We start from the raw sequence: 18,056 nt of genomic DNA on the forward strand, positions 1-18,056 counted from the left end.
TCAGTTTGAAGGTAATAGCCATAAGATATTGCCCATAAATTCAATTTTGAGTTATCACAAAAGTTAGTTACAGAATTGAACAAAAACTTCATTTTAAAATGCACTTTTGTCTGCCTTATTGATAAAGATTAAAAAATACTTCTACTTTCGTCTCATAAAAGTAACTTGTCAAAAGTTAGAAAAAATAATATTTTAAGGGGAAGGATACTTTCATGAAATTTTTTTTTTAAATCTAAAATTATCCTAGTATTTTTAAGATACATACCCTTTAAATATAATACCAACTCTTCATCCAACATACTAAAAATAATCAAAAAAATATAATAAAATTTATTCCCTTTATGACTCATATATCAGTTTTCATGATTTAAGATAAATTTTTTAAACCTAAACAGAAGCCAAAATTTCTTTAAATTATAGTAAATACATAATTTCACATTATAGAAGGGTAAATCTATTTGTTTGCTTTACAGTATCTGTCTTAGTCTTTCTTGCGGCTGTGAAATCTTTTGAGATGTAAATCTTTTGAGATGAAACAGGCGATAGTCACTATTTGTTTTGTGATTACGAAAAAAGTGGAGGTTGAATGTTCGCCATGTAATCAGTGCCAGGAGTGAACAAAGTGAAACAAGTTTAGAGTTTAAATAGAAACTGCATTTCAGAGACATGGAACGACCCATCAGAGGCTTGACACATCAGTTGCTGATGTGCAACGATGATATATACAGTTCGGGGAAGAGAACAAAAGGGAAACTACTTCTGTCCTCGCTTTCACTAGTAAACTTGAGAGTAGTAAAATGCTTTTATTCATGAAAATAGCTTCGATTTTTTTGTTAGAGACTTGTGGCCATACAACTAATGGCACTTAGAATTAGAAACCACCACGTGCATACATACACACATACATAGTATTCTATAATCAAGAATTAGTACCTTTTACCTCAAAACTGGAAAATCATAGTTATTCTGCAAGAGGGTTATCATGAGCAAATAGCAGTATTTTTGTACATATGTGTTGTGTATAATTTTCAATAGTTTAGTCTAACTTATTGAATTAAAATTGATAATAAATTGAGATCCATTCTCTTTTTAATTAAACATTTTAGAAAAATTATATTAAAAAAAAATACGATATAAAAGAAAATTGTATTAGTTTGTTTTCTGAAATTTTCGATTTATACTGAATGAGTATCTTATAAAGATTTTTTGTTGCGACCTCCATAGTGGATTAGAAGCATATCCATTTTTCACCTGAAGGTTTGAGGTTTGCATCCCGATCAGGTATTTTTTTTTAATTTTTATATCTAATTGATTTTCATATGAATAGGTTTCTTTAATTTGAAATAATTGAATAAAAATTGTAAAATTGCCTAATATTGTAAAATTCGAGCTATATACTGGAAAATGTCTGCATATAAGTTAGTGAATACACTCAATCGTAAATATGAGTACATGCAAACATTTATGAAAATCTATTGGGTATCGTATTTAATTTCACATTTTCAGATGATATATTTTGAAAGAGAATTTTAGTTTGAATAACATTTTATTATTTTTTGAACCATAAATAAGCTACGCTAATTTTATTTTACAATTCAGCATAGTTATCGTTTCATGACAAATCCGGGCTTAATATAACCCTACATTTATTCCCATTTCTGGCATTTCTCCCGAAACGGTTCTTTTGTTCTCTTCCTTATTTCCTCTTTCACCTCGATAACATTTAGATTTCTCTTAAAGAAAGATAACGTGCAATCAGCAGCTTTTTCTCTTTTGTTTGTTTTAGAAAGATAATTTAAAAGTTATAATGAAATATGTGGTTATAATATTGTAAAAATGTTACAGACAAATTACAACAATAAATGTATAAATATTATTTAAATTATAACCCATATTCTTTATGAAACAATTGTACGAAATTTTAATTTAACTTTTCATAATATATATATATATTGTAAAACAATTTTCTAAATTGTAAAACAATTTTATGCTTTTGTTAGTTTTTTTTTTTTTTTTTTTTTACTTAATTTATTGCACTGGTTTTTGAAAATCTTCCAATATAATTGCTTCTTTTGCGGACGGTATCGATTAAAAATTACCAACATGTCTTTCATTGTATCCAACAGTAAAACCAGTTTTAAAAACGTGTATAAAATATTTTTATAAAACTCCAGAACGATAAAATAATTCAAAAACTGCTTTGGTAACTCTCATAAAAATAGGACTGAATATAGTGAATTATACCCAGTCAGAAATGGTTTTTTTTTTTTTATGACTGATGCGTGTAAAGCTCCTAAGTTACAAGAGGGACTAATTAGAGTTAGTTTGTCTGAAGGTAATGATATGTTCTATTCACAAGTTCACAACACCAACAAATAACCTTTAGATAAGACAATAAGAAAATAAGTGAATAGAGGAAAAGAGAAGCAGTTTATAGGCGTAAAAAAACTATTATAATAATATTTTACTCATGTAGGCTATGTTAATTTTTCTTTACTGTATGTATATTCTTTTACATATACATATTTATACATTAATTTTATTTTTAACTATGTTTATTTTACTCGCTTTTCCTTACCTTATCATTTAGTAATAGATTACAATTAATAAGTTATTTGAGTGACTTCTGTTCCATTAATGTCATTTTTAATTGTATTTTTATTGACTTATCTTTCTTTTAAATTGTAATAAAACACATTCTAAAAGCTTTTCCATTAATACCTATAATATATTTTTCTATATCTTCTAGTAACTCAGCTTTCCAATAAGAAAGGTTTTATTTAAATCAGATCAATGACGATTAGTTACGAAAGTTTAGTAACAGATAAGACGGAAAAAATTATAAAAATGATAGAAACCATTTTTTTTTTATATGATTGTAAATTAATACTTTCAAAACTCAAAATTTCAATATAAACACTTTTATATATGTTATTATAAACAATTAATGTAATACAACATATTCTTTTTTTTTTGAGATACGTTTTCTCTTTTTGAAGCTGCAGGTAAATATTAGATAATGAATAAACATTGGTTTTTATAAACTAGTAATGTATACAGTATTATATTCACGTATTATAATCAAGCAATAACCAATTTTAGCGAATTAAAGCTTTTAAAAATTAAATAAATAGATTGCAATTACTCAGATGTTAATATTTCATATAATTAAAATTCTAAAATTCGATTAGCTGTTACGTTACATATAAGTTAGTACTTTATGCATAAATAAGCATCTACATAGTAAATAAATAAGTGAACTTTTGTTTACTTTGCTTCAAATTCTGTTTAATTACTTTAAAAATAGTAAAATATCGGTCAACGTTTCAACCTGCAGATTTCTTTTATTTTTCATTGAAAATACCTGAAATATCAAAATATTTTAATTAGTTTCTGATCTTATTTACAAACAAATATTTGTTTTTACAGAAATGAATTTTTTCCACAGAAAAAGATCACTTATACGTATAAAAAAATAAATAAACGTTATAATATTATAAACATTAAAAAAATAAATAAATAAAATAAAGCAATAAACGGTAACCATTATAAAGATTATAATAAACATTATTTTTATAGTTAAAGATTATTTAATTTATGAAAGAATCTGAAAAAATTACTGGAATAAAATTATATTTATGAGTCTAATTATACCAAGCTAGAAAGAAGCTTTAAAACAAGTTTTTTTCTTTTGTTTTACTAAACACATGTATAATTTTTATTATCATCTTACCATAAATTTGTCATAAAAATATTTTCTCTTACATGTTTCACCGCATCAAATCAGTATTATCAGGGAATAAAAATTTTCCATATCATATTTCATTATTCTCACACACAAAGAAAAACACATAACATCACAACACAATATTACATATTAAAGTATATGTTTACAAAAAGCACGCAATATTGCCGTGTTATATAGTTTAACTTTAGACCTGAAGTTAGACTGCGTAACATGGCAATTTTGCATGATTTTTTTAAATATATGCTTTAATGTGTAATAGTGATAAGTGGTGTGTTACTTTCAAATTTTTTTGTGTTTTTAGTGAAAAATATAATAATATTTATGCACGATAAGGTAAAAAATTATGATAAAAAGTAAATAAAAAATTATAAATATCTTTTGATGACTAAGATTTCCTTCCATATGATGCAGTGAACATGCAGAACACATGCAGTGCATTACAATAATTGAATTGTAACCAGTGAAAAGTTTTTTTATTTTTTTTTTAAGAAAAGAGATTGATTTATATCAAATTCTTTCATCACATAATTGTCCTAAAGATATATAGGCTTTAAAGATATAGAGATGGAGGAACCCCATTGACGGACGCCTAGGCAGTGTCGGGCTCGCAACAGGTTTCGCAAGATGTGATTAAATGCGTATTTACACCTGCGCCGACTAAACCTCCATCCCTGGCTTCCCACCCTTACTGGAACAGCATAAGGAAGCACTTCATCAAGAAGGGGAGTGATATGCCTTCACACACGACTGTGTGTGAAGGCATATCCACCAATTACCAATCAGTTACCTTCCGATTCTAACTGGAAGGTGATGTTTGGATTTACAAACAAGGTCATGGAAGAACTAAGGGCCTGAGATTCCTCCCAGGCCTATATAAAGAACTCTTAGCCTATATAAAGGTATAGGCTACATGAAAATTAGTTGCTCCTGTTTCCAAGAAATTTACATCGAATTTTATTGAGTTACTGATCGTCTTCAAAGAAAGTTATTTGTAGAAAAGATAGTCTAGCACAATCCCTGAAGTGAAGAAGATTTATGTAAACCGGCATCAGCCGTTATTGATCACGATATGCTACTAAATATAAAGTAAAAATATAGTTTTGACATAGTTCATACTATTCAAATACATTTATCGCTAAAATCAATGAATTTTATTAACATTATTTTGATAGACTGACTAATTACTTTCTTGAAACCCAGATTTCTCAGAATTTTAGTATTGTTAAAAAATTATTTTTTAATAAAACTTTTCAAACTTTTTTCACCTTATCTATGGTGCCATAACTATATATTTCTCAGGTTACAAAAATTGGTTTAGCCTTTATATTTTTGCAACTTCTTTAATAAAAAAATTATCTTATTATATCACAAATTACTTAAATAAATAGTTCATATGTTTATGGCCCGTTTTAAAAGCAAATAAGATCTTTTTATTCATATGCCTTTATTTTACTTACACGATGTAAAGTATTTTTTTTTTTTTAATGATGCCATTAAAAAAGTAAAAGTGTTGTGGAAACAAGATAAATTATTTGTATAAAATTAATAATGCAAAGCACTTTATATTCATATGCTCGGCAGCACAAGGGGTTATTCAAGAATATTTGTTAAGCTTTCCATAAAAGTCTAATATAAATTCTTATAGCAAACCGACTTAATGTATATTTCAATACATACAAGATTCAAAATACCAGACACGTTTTACCAATGTTAGAATTTCTTCAAGTTTTTTCTCTCTGATCATTTAACTTCCATCTTATATCCCAAAAGATTGAAGAAAACTTTTTTTTTTTTATAAAATAAAAAACAACTTTGCAGTTATATAATAATTCGTTTACGTTGACAATATTTTCATTTATTCATTTAATCTATAATAGTCCTTTTTATAATTATTTTAATACATAATTAACCTTATTAAAATTTGATACTATTTCTATAGAAATAATAAATTTATAAATCACGATTAATGATTTTTTTTCTGTTATTAAAATCTTTTTAATTTACAGCTGTTATAGTACATTGAAACTACGTTACCAGTCAAAAAGTTATTCTTCCAGGTTTTTCTAGTACTCGATATTTTGAAACCACTGAGTTCAAATAAAAAGCAACTCAGTCATAAAAATCATTTTTTCATAGACGTGTCTTAACATATGTACAAATGAGGTTTTATTTTAATAATACTTTATATTAGAGACTACTATAAATGTTATATTTTAATAAAACTTTTTAATAAGAGGTGTTCAGTAACGATATGTAGTACGTTAAAGAATGAGTTTCGTTTATAAAATTAATTTAAAAAATTTAATGTTGTTAAAAGTAATTTCATGCATAAAAACTAAAAAACGCCCTCCAATATTGAAAATTGACCTATAAAAAGTTTTACTCGAAATTATTATTAGAAAACATTCAAAAAAATTATTTGACACAGACGGAATGAAACTACGGGTGTTCTTTTAACGCCTTTCTCTACGAAGTAACTTCCTAAATTTAAATTAAGGAAGTTTTACGAAAATAGCACAATATATTGTCGCACAAAAAGTTTTTTTAAACTACATCTTAAGGGTTCGTTAAGAAATATTTTGAATTGTTGATAATTTTTATAACTTTTTAATGATTTATCAAAATTTAAACAAATGATTTTTCTCTACATAAGTCACAAGAAGGTAAATTATTTTTTTCTTTTATCAAGTGAGAAGAAATTAAACTTTAGTCTTATGCAAACCTCGAGAAAGTTTGACAACATATTTTTTTTCAATGCTTTAATGAAATCAATTATTATATTATAACAGTATAACAGATGTTAAAAAATACACATTCATAATAAATAATATTAACAAAATATATTTTACCCTTCGATGACCGATTTACTTTAATTCTCATTTATCTTTCTCTGTTGCATCTGCAAATTATTATAATAAGATTATTTGAATAACGTTATTTTAAATAATTCAAAATTATTTTAAGGTTAAGACTTGAAATGAAAATTACCGATTGGATTCCAGTTATTGTAAGTATAAGTAAATAATACACTAGTATTATTTAAATTCAATGGTTAAATTATTAGTTATGAGAAACGGTTAATGAAACCTTACAGTTTAGACAGATTTTAAGTACAGTTAGTTATAATAGTAGTTATTTATGTATTACAAATGTTGTAAGTTTGATACAAAGTCATTAATTTCCGTACTCGTCAACTAACAGTTCTTTACAATTTTTAAAATAATCACATTCATTCCCTAAATGCTCCCAATTCATAACCCTGTTTTCCGCCTTAGAAATTACATATCTAGATGAAGGATATATATATATTTATTTATTTGGTGTACATGGGCACCAAGACCGTCATAGCTAGTTGTTATCCTGATCATGGCCACACTTTCGCTTCTACGACTGTCAGGTATAATAGCTTCTTTCTCTACCAGCGAAGACCATCTTTTATTTTTACTACACAACAGGAGAAACTCTGAATTTATTGTTAATAAAGAGTTTGCTAAATGATAAGATAATATTGATAACTGCTGAAGCAAGATTTGTGCGCCTTTTGTGTCAAGGTTTTTGATTGCAAGGGTTGTCAAGCCTTTTCATTTCCATATATACCCACATGGGATGGAATCCACCGAAAATCACCTCTTTTCCTGCAACTTTTAACTGTCTAATCTGGATGTTGGAAACATGCGATAGCCCAGTAAACACACTGAGATGTCTATACTTACATATTGCAGGGTGTTTTCTGGCACAGAGTGAGCCAATGAGTAGATATAATAAAACGTTTTTTTCTACGCTCACGGTCATATTAAATATACACATATTTAATACACATATACACATATTTAATAGATAACACCAAAAATAATTTTAACATAAATGTAACTGGTGAAATAAATTACGAATATTTAAAAATTGCGAAATTTGTTTTGCTGAATAAGCAAAACAAACGTCTCGTACCAAAGGAACTAGAGAAAATAAAAAAATTAAGTGAATTTTTGTCCCTCATTTCATTAATTAGAATATCTGTCCCATACGAGTATAACAATCTTGTTGAAGTACGAGTGTCTTTCAGGCCTAAAAATGACACTTTTATTCTCTTCTTCATAAGCTTTGGATGTGTGGTATGCGCAATTTGTCACAGAAAAAGAAACATTGACCAGTGTTTCTTGTATGTTGGGTAGATGAATTTAGATGTGTTGTAATTTTATGACATATGGGAACAAATAAAGTAACACGGTCATGCATCCTTTTCTTGCGTAAACCGATTTATTATATTAGTTACTTCTAATATGAATCATTAGGGATTGGAAGATGCGATTTACCTTACTTTCATCTTAGCCACGTATTGGACTTATTATACGACCACCGGATAGAAAATAGTCACTTGTTCAGAGCTATCCCATCAAATTTCATAATTACCAACGAACTATATGTAAGTACTTTATGTCAGAATGAACCCAGAGGTCGTCTGATCAAAAGCTACATAATATCCTAGTAAAAGGAATCGAGGTTAAAAGTAAAAGAAGCAGATGTTAAAACAGGACTTCTATCCGTAGCTGGCCCACATAACTTGATTAATAACCCATCCAAAGTAAAGCTTTAAGGTTTCTCCAAATAAAAGATGCTCATGTGTCCTAAATTACTTGAGAGATCAAGATCTGTACGCAGGATGCGTTAAGAGAATTTTTAACTAATGATTCTGTTTCGATCAATATATGGTGTAAAAAGGGTGTTTCATGAGACCCGCCATAGAAAAGGTTCAGTCTTCTATAAAACTGTCGCTTATCCCTTGAATTATATAGCAATCTGACGAATGATAAAACTGTTTAATCTTTGTCGTACATTAGGATTATTTGGAGAGATTATTAATTATATATCGTTCATGAATTAGGTTTGTTCAAATGAATTGATACGGTTGATAATTAACTGTAAAAGTTACTGAAAAAATTAAGTTGTGATAATTAAGTACAGTAAAAATAATTAAGTACTGACCTCCAGAAGTCCACGTGTGAATAAAAACTTACTAAATAGATAAATACTTGCTCATTTAGTTACATACAGTCTAATATACTTAAAACATTCACAACGACTTCTTTATAATTCTTAAGTTTATGTTTAATACTAACTCATTTTTTACGATATAAAAACTCTCCTTTCTTAAAATTATGATTTAATCCTCGAATTATCTTCATTGAAACAATTTCTTAAGTAAAAAAGTTTCTCTTTGAAAGAACAATTCATTTTTTACTGTACATATAAAAGTTGGATGAACGATATTTTATTCGCATTCTGAATTTTAAAAATATTAAACATGTAAATGTAATATTATTAAAAAAAAATCTTATGGTTTACTTAATAAATCTTAATTCATGGTACATGCTCGCATATAGTAATTAATTTATATTGCGAAACATAATGGTGACGTAGTAAAACAGGTGGCATAAATGTAGCTCATGCACACAAACAGTGTTGAGAGTGCAGCCTGCTGCACCAGATCACCATGTGCATGTTTATACATGTATGTATGAGAATACATACATATATGTATGTAGCTGTTTATAAGTTATTCTGTGTTTGAATTTCTGGCACAACGCCAAAGGAGAGAAAGTGTCCTCCACAAAGTACAGAGTAGCAGACCGGTCTGTAAAATGAATGTTAATATACAAATACAGTGTATTTGGGCTACGTTAAAGGCCTAAATTTATTTGCTTGTTAACATATTTCCATAATTTTACTCATTCTTAATGTTTTAAAATGGGCGATAAAATGTCATCTTGTGTTTTTTATTGTTTATTTTATGAAATGTATTTAAATATTAATTCAATAAATATTATTCTATTACGGGTGTATTGAAGAACTTGAATTATTTATGTCTATGAATTAGGCCACCCAGATAATATTTACTTTTATTTCGTTACTTTTTACCGTTTTGTTTTTCTTAAACAGTACTTTTACATTACACTCCCGACTTACCAGAGTAAATCAAATTGCCCTCTTTTTACATAAACAGGAAGGTTAATAAAAGTTCAAGACTGAACTTTTGTACTTTACAATTATATTTTTTTTACAATCAATCAAACTGATCCCGAAGTTGGTTAACATTTTTGGCTATTAACAATTACCTTTTCATTATATATATATTTTTATGTTCATAAAATTTGCATAATTTACCTTTTTTTTATTATTCTAATATTGCGTGGAAAAATAATGCCGTGAAACAGTTTTTGCTTGATTTAAAAAAAAGGACCGGTAATATTAATCTTCAAAATCATGGGATTCCGACTTTTGAGCAGGAATTATATTTATTGTGGACACTTAAATTTATAAACGGTTTCATGTTTATCGTGTTACATAAAAACTATTAAAATGAAAAAAAAATTCAATTAAAATTAAAGAATAATGTAGATGTTCAATCACAAAGAAGTGATGTGCTGAACGTTTATTAAAATACATTTTAAAACAATAAGCGCTCAAAAACCGTTCATAAAAAAATTTAATTGTTAGATAGCAATTTCAGTTGTTATAAAATCATCAGCTGCAATATCATGATGTCAGTATTAGCAATTGAGGTACTGGTCTTAAATAAATACGCAATAATCCAACCCGAAATATTTTTAAAAGATATTAGGTTTTAATAGGTTATTAGACCTTTCGTTATTTCAAAAATAAAATTTCTGCAGATTATTGAAGAAGAAAATTTTCTATCCACTAGTTTCTTGTTTATTATAAGAAATGATTAAAATATTTGTTTTTAATAAGATAAGTTTATGAAAAGCTCTCCGTTAGTGTGGTGTACAGCCGATTTCTCTATTAATATTTGCTTATTTATTAGTTAATTAACTTTTAATTGTTAATTCATTTTTATTATTATTTCTTCATTATAATTCTTGTATTAACCTCTTATATAGTGGTGATGATGCAAGGCGATTAAAGCGGGTACACGGACATTGGTACCTAATAGTGATGCTCAGAACGAGGCTGTGCATCTAAGTATTTATGTTTATGTTTGTGATCACTCATGTTTCTAGTGTTATTTTTTCCTACATTACTATTTTTTTTCTTTTTACGATGTGGTTTTATTCGTAGTACTGGGCATTATTATGGTCTCTAGTTCATTACTGACTGGACTTTATCAAGGCTTATGATTCATTTGATTTACTGTTGATGTATAAAGTGTACTTAATTAGATGTTTCAAGGGAGATTCCTTTATAACAAGATTATTGTGATGAAATTTATTTATGGTCTATGGTTTCTAATCTACAAAACCGATTGTAAATATAATTTGAGATTATATTATATCTACTAATTATTGTTTTTTGACAATCGAAATGGTTACTAGTTTTAGATTTTAAGTAAATTTTAACGAATTAAGTAAATTTAGTAAAAGTTTAACTAAAATTAAATAAAAATTTTAACGAACTTAAGTAAAATTAACAAATTAACTAAAATTTCCTGTTTTTCAAATTTGGGTGTTCGTTTTTCAACTATTGAAATAAGTAAAATCTATTAACTATGTAAAATACCTTTCAAACCTCCTCCAATGGAGATATTATTCATTAAGTTATTCGTGTTTCTGCCATCCGTTCATCTATTAATCTCCATTATTCAAATCTTGAAGACTGTGGGCTGTATTCATCCTTTTCTTTAATTCGATTAAAATCTCCTCCAACATTTAGAAAAAGTAATTATTAAGTGTTATTTTACAATTTTATGTAATTTCTCATCTATCAGCGATATTCTGATAGAAAAATTTTCAAGATTTTTGGATATATATTTCTATACTTTCGAAAATGAGTTCTTTTTTTATAAATTTAAAAACAATTAATTTAATTTTTTTTTTTTTTGTTTTTTTTTTCATAATCCAAATTTTATCACGCTGATTAATATAAGTTTTATTATTTTATAACATGAACTTCAACTTTTTATTTGTAATATTAAAAACAAAGAACAACTCCCTTCTAATTATTTAGAATGCAGATCAGTAAGGTTTTCTTATATTAAAAGATTTTGATTTAACAGTTGGTTTTAAGATGCTATTTAAAAGCTGTGTAAAAATAATTTATTATTACCAATGTTGAAAGAAAAAAATACGTTTGGTTTTGTATGATAACATCAAAGTTATTGAAATAACTTTTCTATTTGTAACGAATTTCATTTTACTCTAACCTTAATATTCACTTAATACGCTTCTTTAGTCGTGCAGAAAATTTATTTAGAAATTTGTGTCAGCAAGTTATTAGATGCAGCCGCAATACATGTAAGCCTACGTCATATCTTCTGAGTAAGACCTACTTAGTATTTTTATTATCGTAATCTAGGTAAATCATATTACAGTATTTAAGCTGTAGTAACAAAGTTCTTGCTAAATAATGTAAATTTGTCAATACAATCTATTTTTTTAAATAGTAATTTTTTTACTTTTTGTTTTTTCTTCTTAACTTATAAAAATTGTAAAATATAAATTATAATTCTTAATATTATAATATTAACTTTATTCTGTATTTTTAATGTTAGGTATTATTATTATTTATTATTATTATTATTATTATTATTATTATTATTATTATTATTATTATCCTTTTCCAAAGTCTTCGAGAGGATTCTATTTGGACATATTTATGACCATGTTCTCCCGATGTTATCGTCATTTCATGGATTTATTAAAGGTCGTTTACCAGCTTCTAATTTGGCCGCCTTTTTTCAGGATTCATTTAATACAATTGAGCATAGGGGTCAAGTAGATGTGATATATTTTGATTTTACCAAAGCTTTTGACAAGATGCCCCATCATTTGTTGTTATCAAAGACCAAGGGCTTCGGCTTCAGCGATCGTTTTAATGATTGGCTGTCCTCTTATCTTCGTGACAGGCGTTTTTCGGTGCGTTTTGGTGGACAGATGTCTGAGGAATCCTACTTGGCTAAGTCTGGAGTGCCCCAAGGCTCTGTTTTGGGTCCCCTTCTTTTTATTCTTTTTATAAATGATATCGGGGATCTTTTGACGTGCAATTTTTAGATGTTTGCGGATGACGTCAAAATATATTGTCCGATCAGGAATAGTATGGATCACCTGTTGCTACAATTGAATATTAACAAGGTTGTTGAGAGGGCTGACCGCAATTGTATGCCCTTGAATTTTCGAAAGACCAAACATTTGACTTTGTCTCGTAAGATCTCCAGCTCTGTTTTCAGCTATAGGATTGATACGCACGCTATTGTCGCTGAGACATTGGTTGAGGACCTCGGGATTTTATTTGACACGAAGTTGTATTTTCACGAATATGTTGCTCGGATTGCCGGGACCTTGGTCTTGTCCTTTGGATTTGTGGACGGTTTAACAATATTTCCACTTGTAACCTGCTGTACAAATCTTTGGTGAGGAGTCGCTTGGAGTACTCGACCGTGGTGTGGAATAGTACACGAGTTTTTGCCTCTGATCTGGTTGAGGGTGTTCAAAATAGGTTCTTGAATTGGATGCGTTTTAAGTTTGGAGATTGTTTTGTTGGCGCTAGTAGAGAGGATATGTTGAGGCGATTAGACCTTTCCAGATTATCTGATAGAAGAACGTACTTTGACTTGGTTTTCTTTTATAAAGCTCTGCACAATAAACTTCCGACGCGTTACCATGTTGTCTTCCGGAACCAGGCCAGGTCAGTGAAGTCTTTTAGGCAATTTGTGACGCCGGTTGGTTCCACCGTGTCTCCGATTGAGCGGTATACCAGTGTTGCTAAGGTGGTTGCTAAGAGGTGGAGTTCCAGGATAAGCTAAGCTTTTGGGAAGATGAGACAACCTTCATTAAAAATTTGAGAGGGTTACGTGACGATGGCTTATTGTCCTTGGTGTAATGCTCACTTTCATGATTTTAAAATTATTGTTTTTTTTTAAGGATTATTGCTTATAACTTGTTTTATTTGGAATGTATTAGTAATATTGTGTTTTTTTTTTTTTGTATGTTTTCATCTATGTGTTTTTATTATCACTCCATAGCTACCGTTTTTAAAGTTCTAATTATTATTATTTTTATTTGACTGTATAATTGTTATTATTATTGTTATTGTTATTGTGTTTTGAATATTGTATTTTTAATTTATATGTGGGTTGTTGACTTGTGGCTGTTCTTTTGTGACTTTATGTGATATTGTCCAACATACAAAGGTTTTGTGTAACTGTTCTGTTGCACAAACAAAGCAAATAAAAATAAAAAATAAAAAAAATTATTATTATTACTGGTGCTAGATATTAATGTTTTTTAAATAAAAATTCTAGTTTTCTTTTTTTAAAAAAACTATTTTAATCATTTTGGTTTAAAATGATTAAAAGTCAACAAAATTTTTTTTCAGTGCATCAAGACGTAACAAATATGAAAACGTGAAAAATAACTTTTTTCCTCAAATTTGATTAAAAAATAAATCATGTAAAATTATTGTATATAATATACAATAAACTAATACTACTCAAATAATAAGACCAATACACAAGTGAATTTAATTTATTCAAAGGAAAGAAGAAAAACAGTTGGATCACTCTTGTTAAACTAAAACGTAAACATTTTAAATAGAACAGACTGTAGCAATGTGAGACGGAAGAAAATACATTGCAAGAGGGAGAAATAGTTCCATTAACTGAATAAATGTCCTGTTCGGCTCAAGTCATGCCAATCACAACTAATGACGTTGTTTTGCAGAGGTGTTGTTTCTCTTTGCTTAAACTATTTCAGTAAATAAAATTTAAACAATCAATGGATTTAAATTGATTAAAATTTATTATTCTGATGTTAAATTACTGAATTATTTATTTATTTGCTTATCCTCATAGGAATAACATCAAACTACAAAGATTTATTTTTTTTTATGATGAATGGGGTATGATAAAAAATTCTGTCTATGGTAGATAATTATTCATACAAAATTTATAAATAATTAATAATAAGCATCTTTAGGTATTAAAAATAATACTATTGGTTTAAACTAATGTTAAAATTCGGTTTAAAAATGAGGTTGTTTTGAATTTTTTTGTTGAATTAAGAATTTACTAATTTTTCATAACAGCCTTGCATCAACATTTTAAATAAAATGTTGATGCATCAACATTTTAAATAAAATGTTGATGCAAGGCTGTTATGCAAGGCTTACGATATATATCACTGTATTAGAAAAAATGAGAAAACCTACCTCTACCCTGTAAAACTAGGTTTTCCCTAACTTAGTACCTTTTTCTTTTGCATTAAATTTCAATTTTTTATTTATGAAATATTTAAAGAATTACTATTTTCTAATAAATGGTTAAATCTAAAGAATATTTTTCATCAAAATTGATCTTTAGCAAGAATATTCCATTTTTTATTTCTAAAAATTGAATACATACGCCTTTAAATATGATTGTAGGATTCCAAAAAGTAATTTTTATTAATGGTATAACTAATGTATTATTGTTTAAAATAGTATAATTTTAAATTTAAAAAACGGTTTGTTTAATTTTTTATGAAATCCAAATTGTCTTTGTTATATTATATATAAAACTTTTCTATATAGTTTTAGTAAACAATTTTTTTAATATCGAAAAATTACTTTGATGGCTCCTATTATAAAATATTCTTTTTGACTTCATTTTTCTACAGTCTAGACTTCTTACCGCCAAAAATCTATGAAAAAATATCAAAATGACTCATGCTTACCTAGGCTTACAATATATTTCATTGTATTAGAAAAAATGAGACAACCTACCTCTACCCTGTAAAACTAGGTTTTCCCTAACTTAGTACCTTTTTCTTTTTTTGTTTAGTCTCCGGAACCACCGTCAGGATGAATGAGGATGATTTTATTCTTTCACGTTCTGTTGAACTGAAAATATCTGATTTGCCATTTTTCCTTCTGCAAAGAAGAATGAGTAAGTATAAAAGGTCTAACCCAAGTGCAAATATATTACACAATACAGTAGCATTAACGGCTGACTGGATGACAATTATACATCGTTCCTTCGGATGACAGTTTTTATTAGTACGTTTTTGAATCTTTTTTGGGAAAACGTTTAACGTATCTTTCTCTTCTTCAAGAGTTCCGCTGCATTTTCTTCCTTTGCTATCAATTTTAAAGGTTTTTTCTTATCGTTTGTTTTGGCATTGTTTATCATGTTGCCATTTAATATTAGATTGACCAATCTATGTTGATGCCATCCTTTGCCGTATATATGTCTAGTATACTAGGTTAACGAATATATAGTACTTAAGATTTAATCGAAAAAGACAAATTATTTAAATCTCTAAAATCGGTTTAATCGTATGTTAAAATAGATTATTTATTATTAATGTTCAAGAAAACATGCATTTCATACCAGATATAAGGTGTATGAAAAGTTAGTTCTACGTTACCTTAATCACAAAATGTGTAAGCTATGTTAAAACTCAGGGTTATTTAAATAACTTAGTTAATTTTTAAATACTCTTATAAATGTTCACGTTTTTTTTGCTCCTGTTTAAATGTTGGAACTTTAATTTTTATTTAATGTAGGACTTTTAAATTTAAAGATCTGCGGCTTTGGTCGGATTCACTCGGTTCTTTACACTTCACTCGGCTCCTGACGGCATCACTCGGCTCTTTGTAGTTCACACGCTACCTTTCGGATGCAATCAGCTTCTGACGAATCAGCGGCTTCACTAACATTATATAAGCAAACTCTTTACTACATTAGTGTCTAGTCTTACGCCGTTCAATTCCACTTTAGTTCCAGTTCTACAGTTCAGTCATTTCACTTACAGAAATATTTACAATTACAATGAAACTACTACAATTAATGTTATATTTCAATCATATTCAAACAATTTATGTTTTACATATATAAATGATATTTCAGTCACAATAAAATATTTATAATAACAAGAAATCAAGACTTAAATTATTAAAAGAATCAGCGCCAACTTTTAACATACAAGCTACATAGTGTTACGTAGCTTTCTTCTAATAATAAGTTTCTTTTTTATATTGAACATGCCATGCTAACTAGTCATGTTCTACCTTTGATGATGAGTATAAAGTAGTAACTACCTTACAACAGCGGTTAAATATTTAGATATTCTAATTTTATATCCAATTAAGTTTAGATTAATGTAGAAAATTTCATTTCAAAACTAAAATTTTGGTCGTTAAAATTCTGAAGAAGACATATGAAAAATATTTTTTTACTACAAAAACATATTAATAAAAATATACCCTATTAAATATGTAATTACTAACATTTTCTCATTAACAATAATCAGTTTGGGGGTTTAACGGTGGTTTAACAATGGTTCAACGATTATCGGTAATTTTTTTATCAATAGTTCAATAAGTAAAAACAAGAAATTGTTCTATTAACAAAGAATAAATGTTAATTATAATCCTAGAATTTTTTTTTCTTTATCAGTTTAATGATTGGATAATTAACGAAAATATAATTTCAACATTTTTATTCATTTAAAAAATATGTATAACAAAATACAAAAAAAAAATTATAATAAACCTATTATAAGAATTTTAATAATACTATGCCTGTTGTCCTTTCAGTAATTTTAGCTATTCAATTTTTATAAGTTTTAGAGAAGAGAATAGCAAAAATTAGCTTAGTAGTAATATATATATATATAAATATATATATATTTTAGAGCAACTGCAAATGACGGAGGAATATTTAAGTCTATAAAATATCTAGTTTATTATTCCATCTTAAGAATACGCTTAGAAAATCCACAGAATTGAATGGAACTTAAAGAAGAATGGGAGGCTTAAAATAGTTATAATAAAATAACCATAGCTGGCTTACAAAAAGGAAAAATAAAACGACTTTTTCAACTTTATAACACTCGGTTTTATAGTATTTTTTATTCATACAATTAAATTTCTTCTAATATTTCATTTCTTATTTTGTTTATTTCAGTCTGTTCAGGTAAATATAAATTTTATTGTTTAAACAGGTTTTTTTTAAAGTTTATTAATTAATTGGGGTAATATCGTTAATATTTTAGAAGCGATCTATTGACATGTGACAAAAGTTACTTCCTAAAATGACTTAGTCATTTCCGAGAATAATAAGCTGTCATACCATGCTTACTAGGAAAGTAAAAAGTGATCTGTTTTTCTGTTTTCTTTTTCACGTATAAAAATATATAACTACAGATTATAACTCAGGTTCACTGAAATTAAGATAAATTTAGCATTACAAATGGCACCTTCATCTTGTCCATCACAGAGAGTCTATAATAGACATCATTATTTTCAGAGAAAGTAAATCTATCTGGCGACTTCTGTCTTCAGGTAGTTTATATACATTATATCCATGTGAAAAACTGAA

General features: G+C 27.4%; 1 protein-coding gene across 1 annotated transcript in view; it reads left to right on the plus strand.

Moving 5' to 3' along the window:
* The window catches only part of dysc (whirlin protein dyschronic), an 857,123-nt gene that overhangs the window by 637,350 nt on the left and 201,717 nt on the right, over positions 1–18,056 (plus strand). The window contains exon 18 of the mRNA XM_075357689.1: positions 1,787–1,801. Within this exon, the coding sequence (XP_075213804.1) occupies positions 1,787–1,801 (15 nt within the window). The remainder of the gene's footprint in view (positions 1–1,786; positions 1,802–18,056) is intronic.

This window comes from Lycorma delicatula, chromosome 2 (assembly GCF_047948215.1).
Source record: "Lycorma delicatula isolate Av1 chromosome 2, ASM4794821v1, whole genome shotgun sequence".
NCBI classification, from domain to species: Eukaryota; Metazoa; Arthropoda; class Insecta; order Hemiptera; family Fulgoridae; genus Lycorma; species Lycorma delicatula.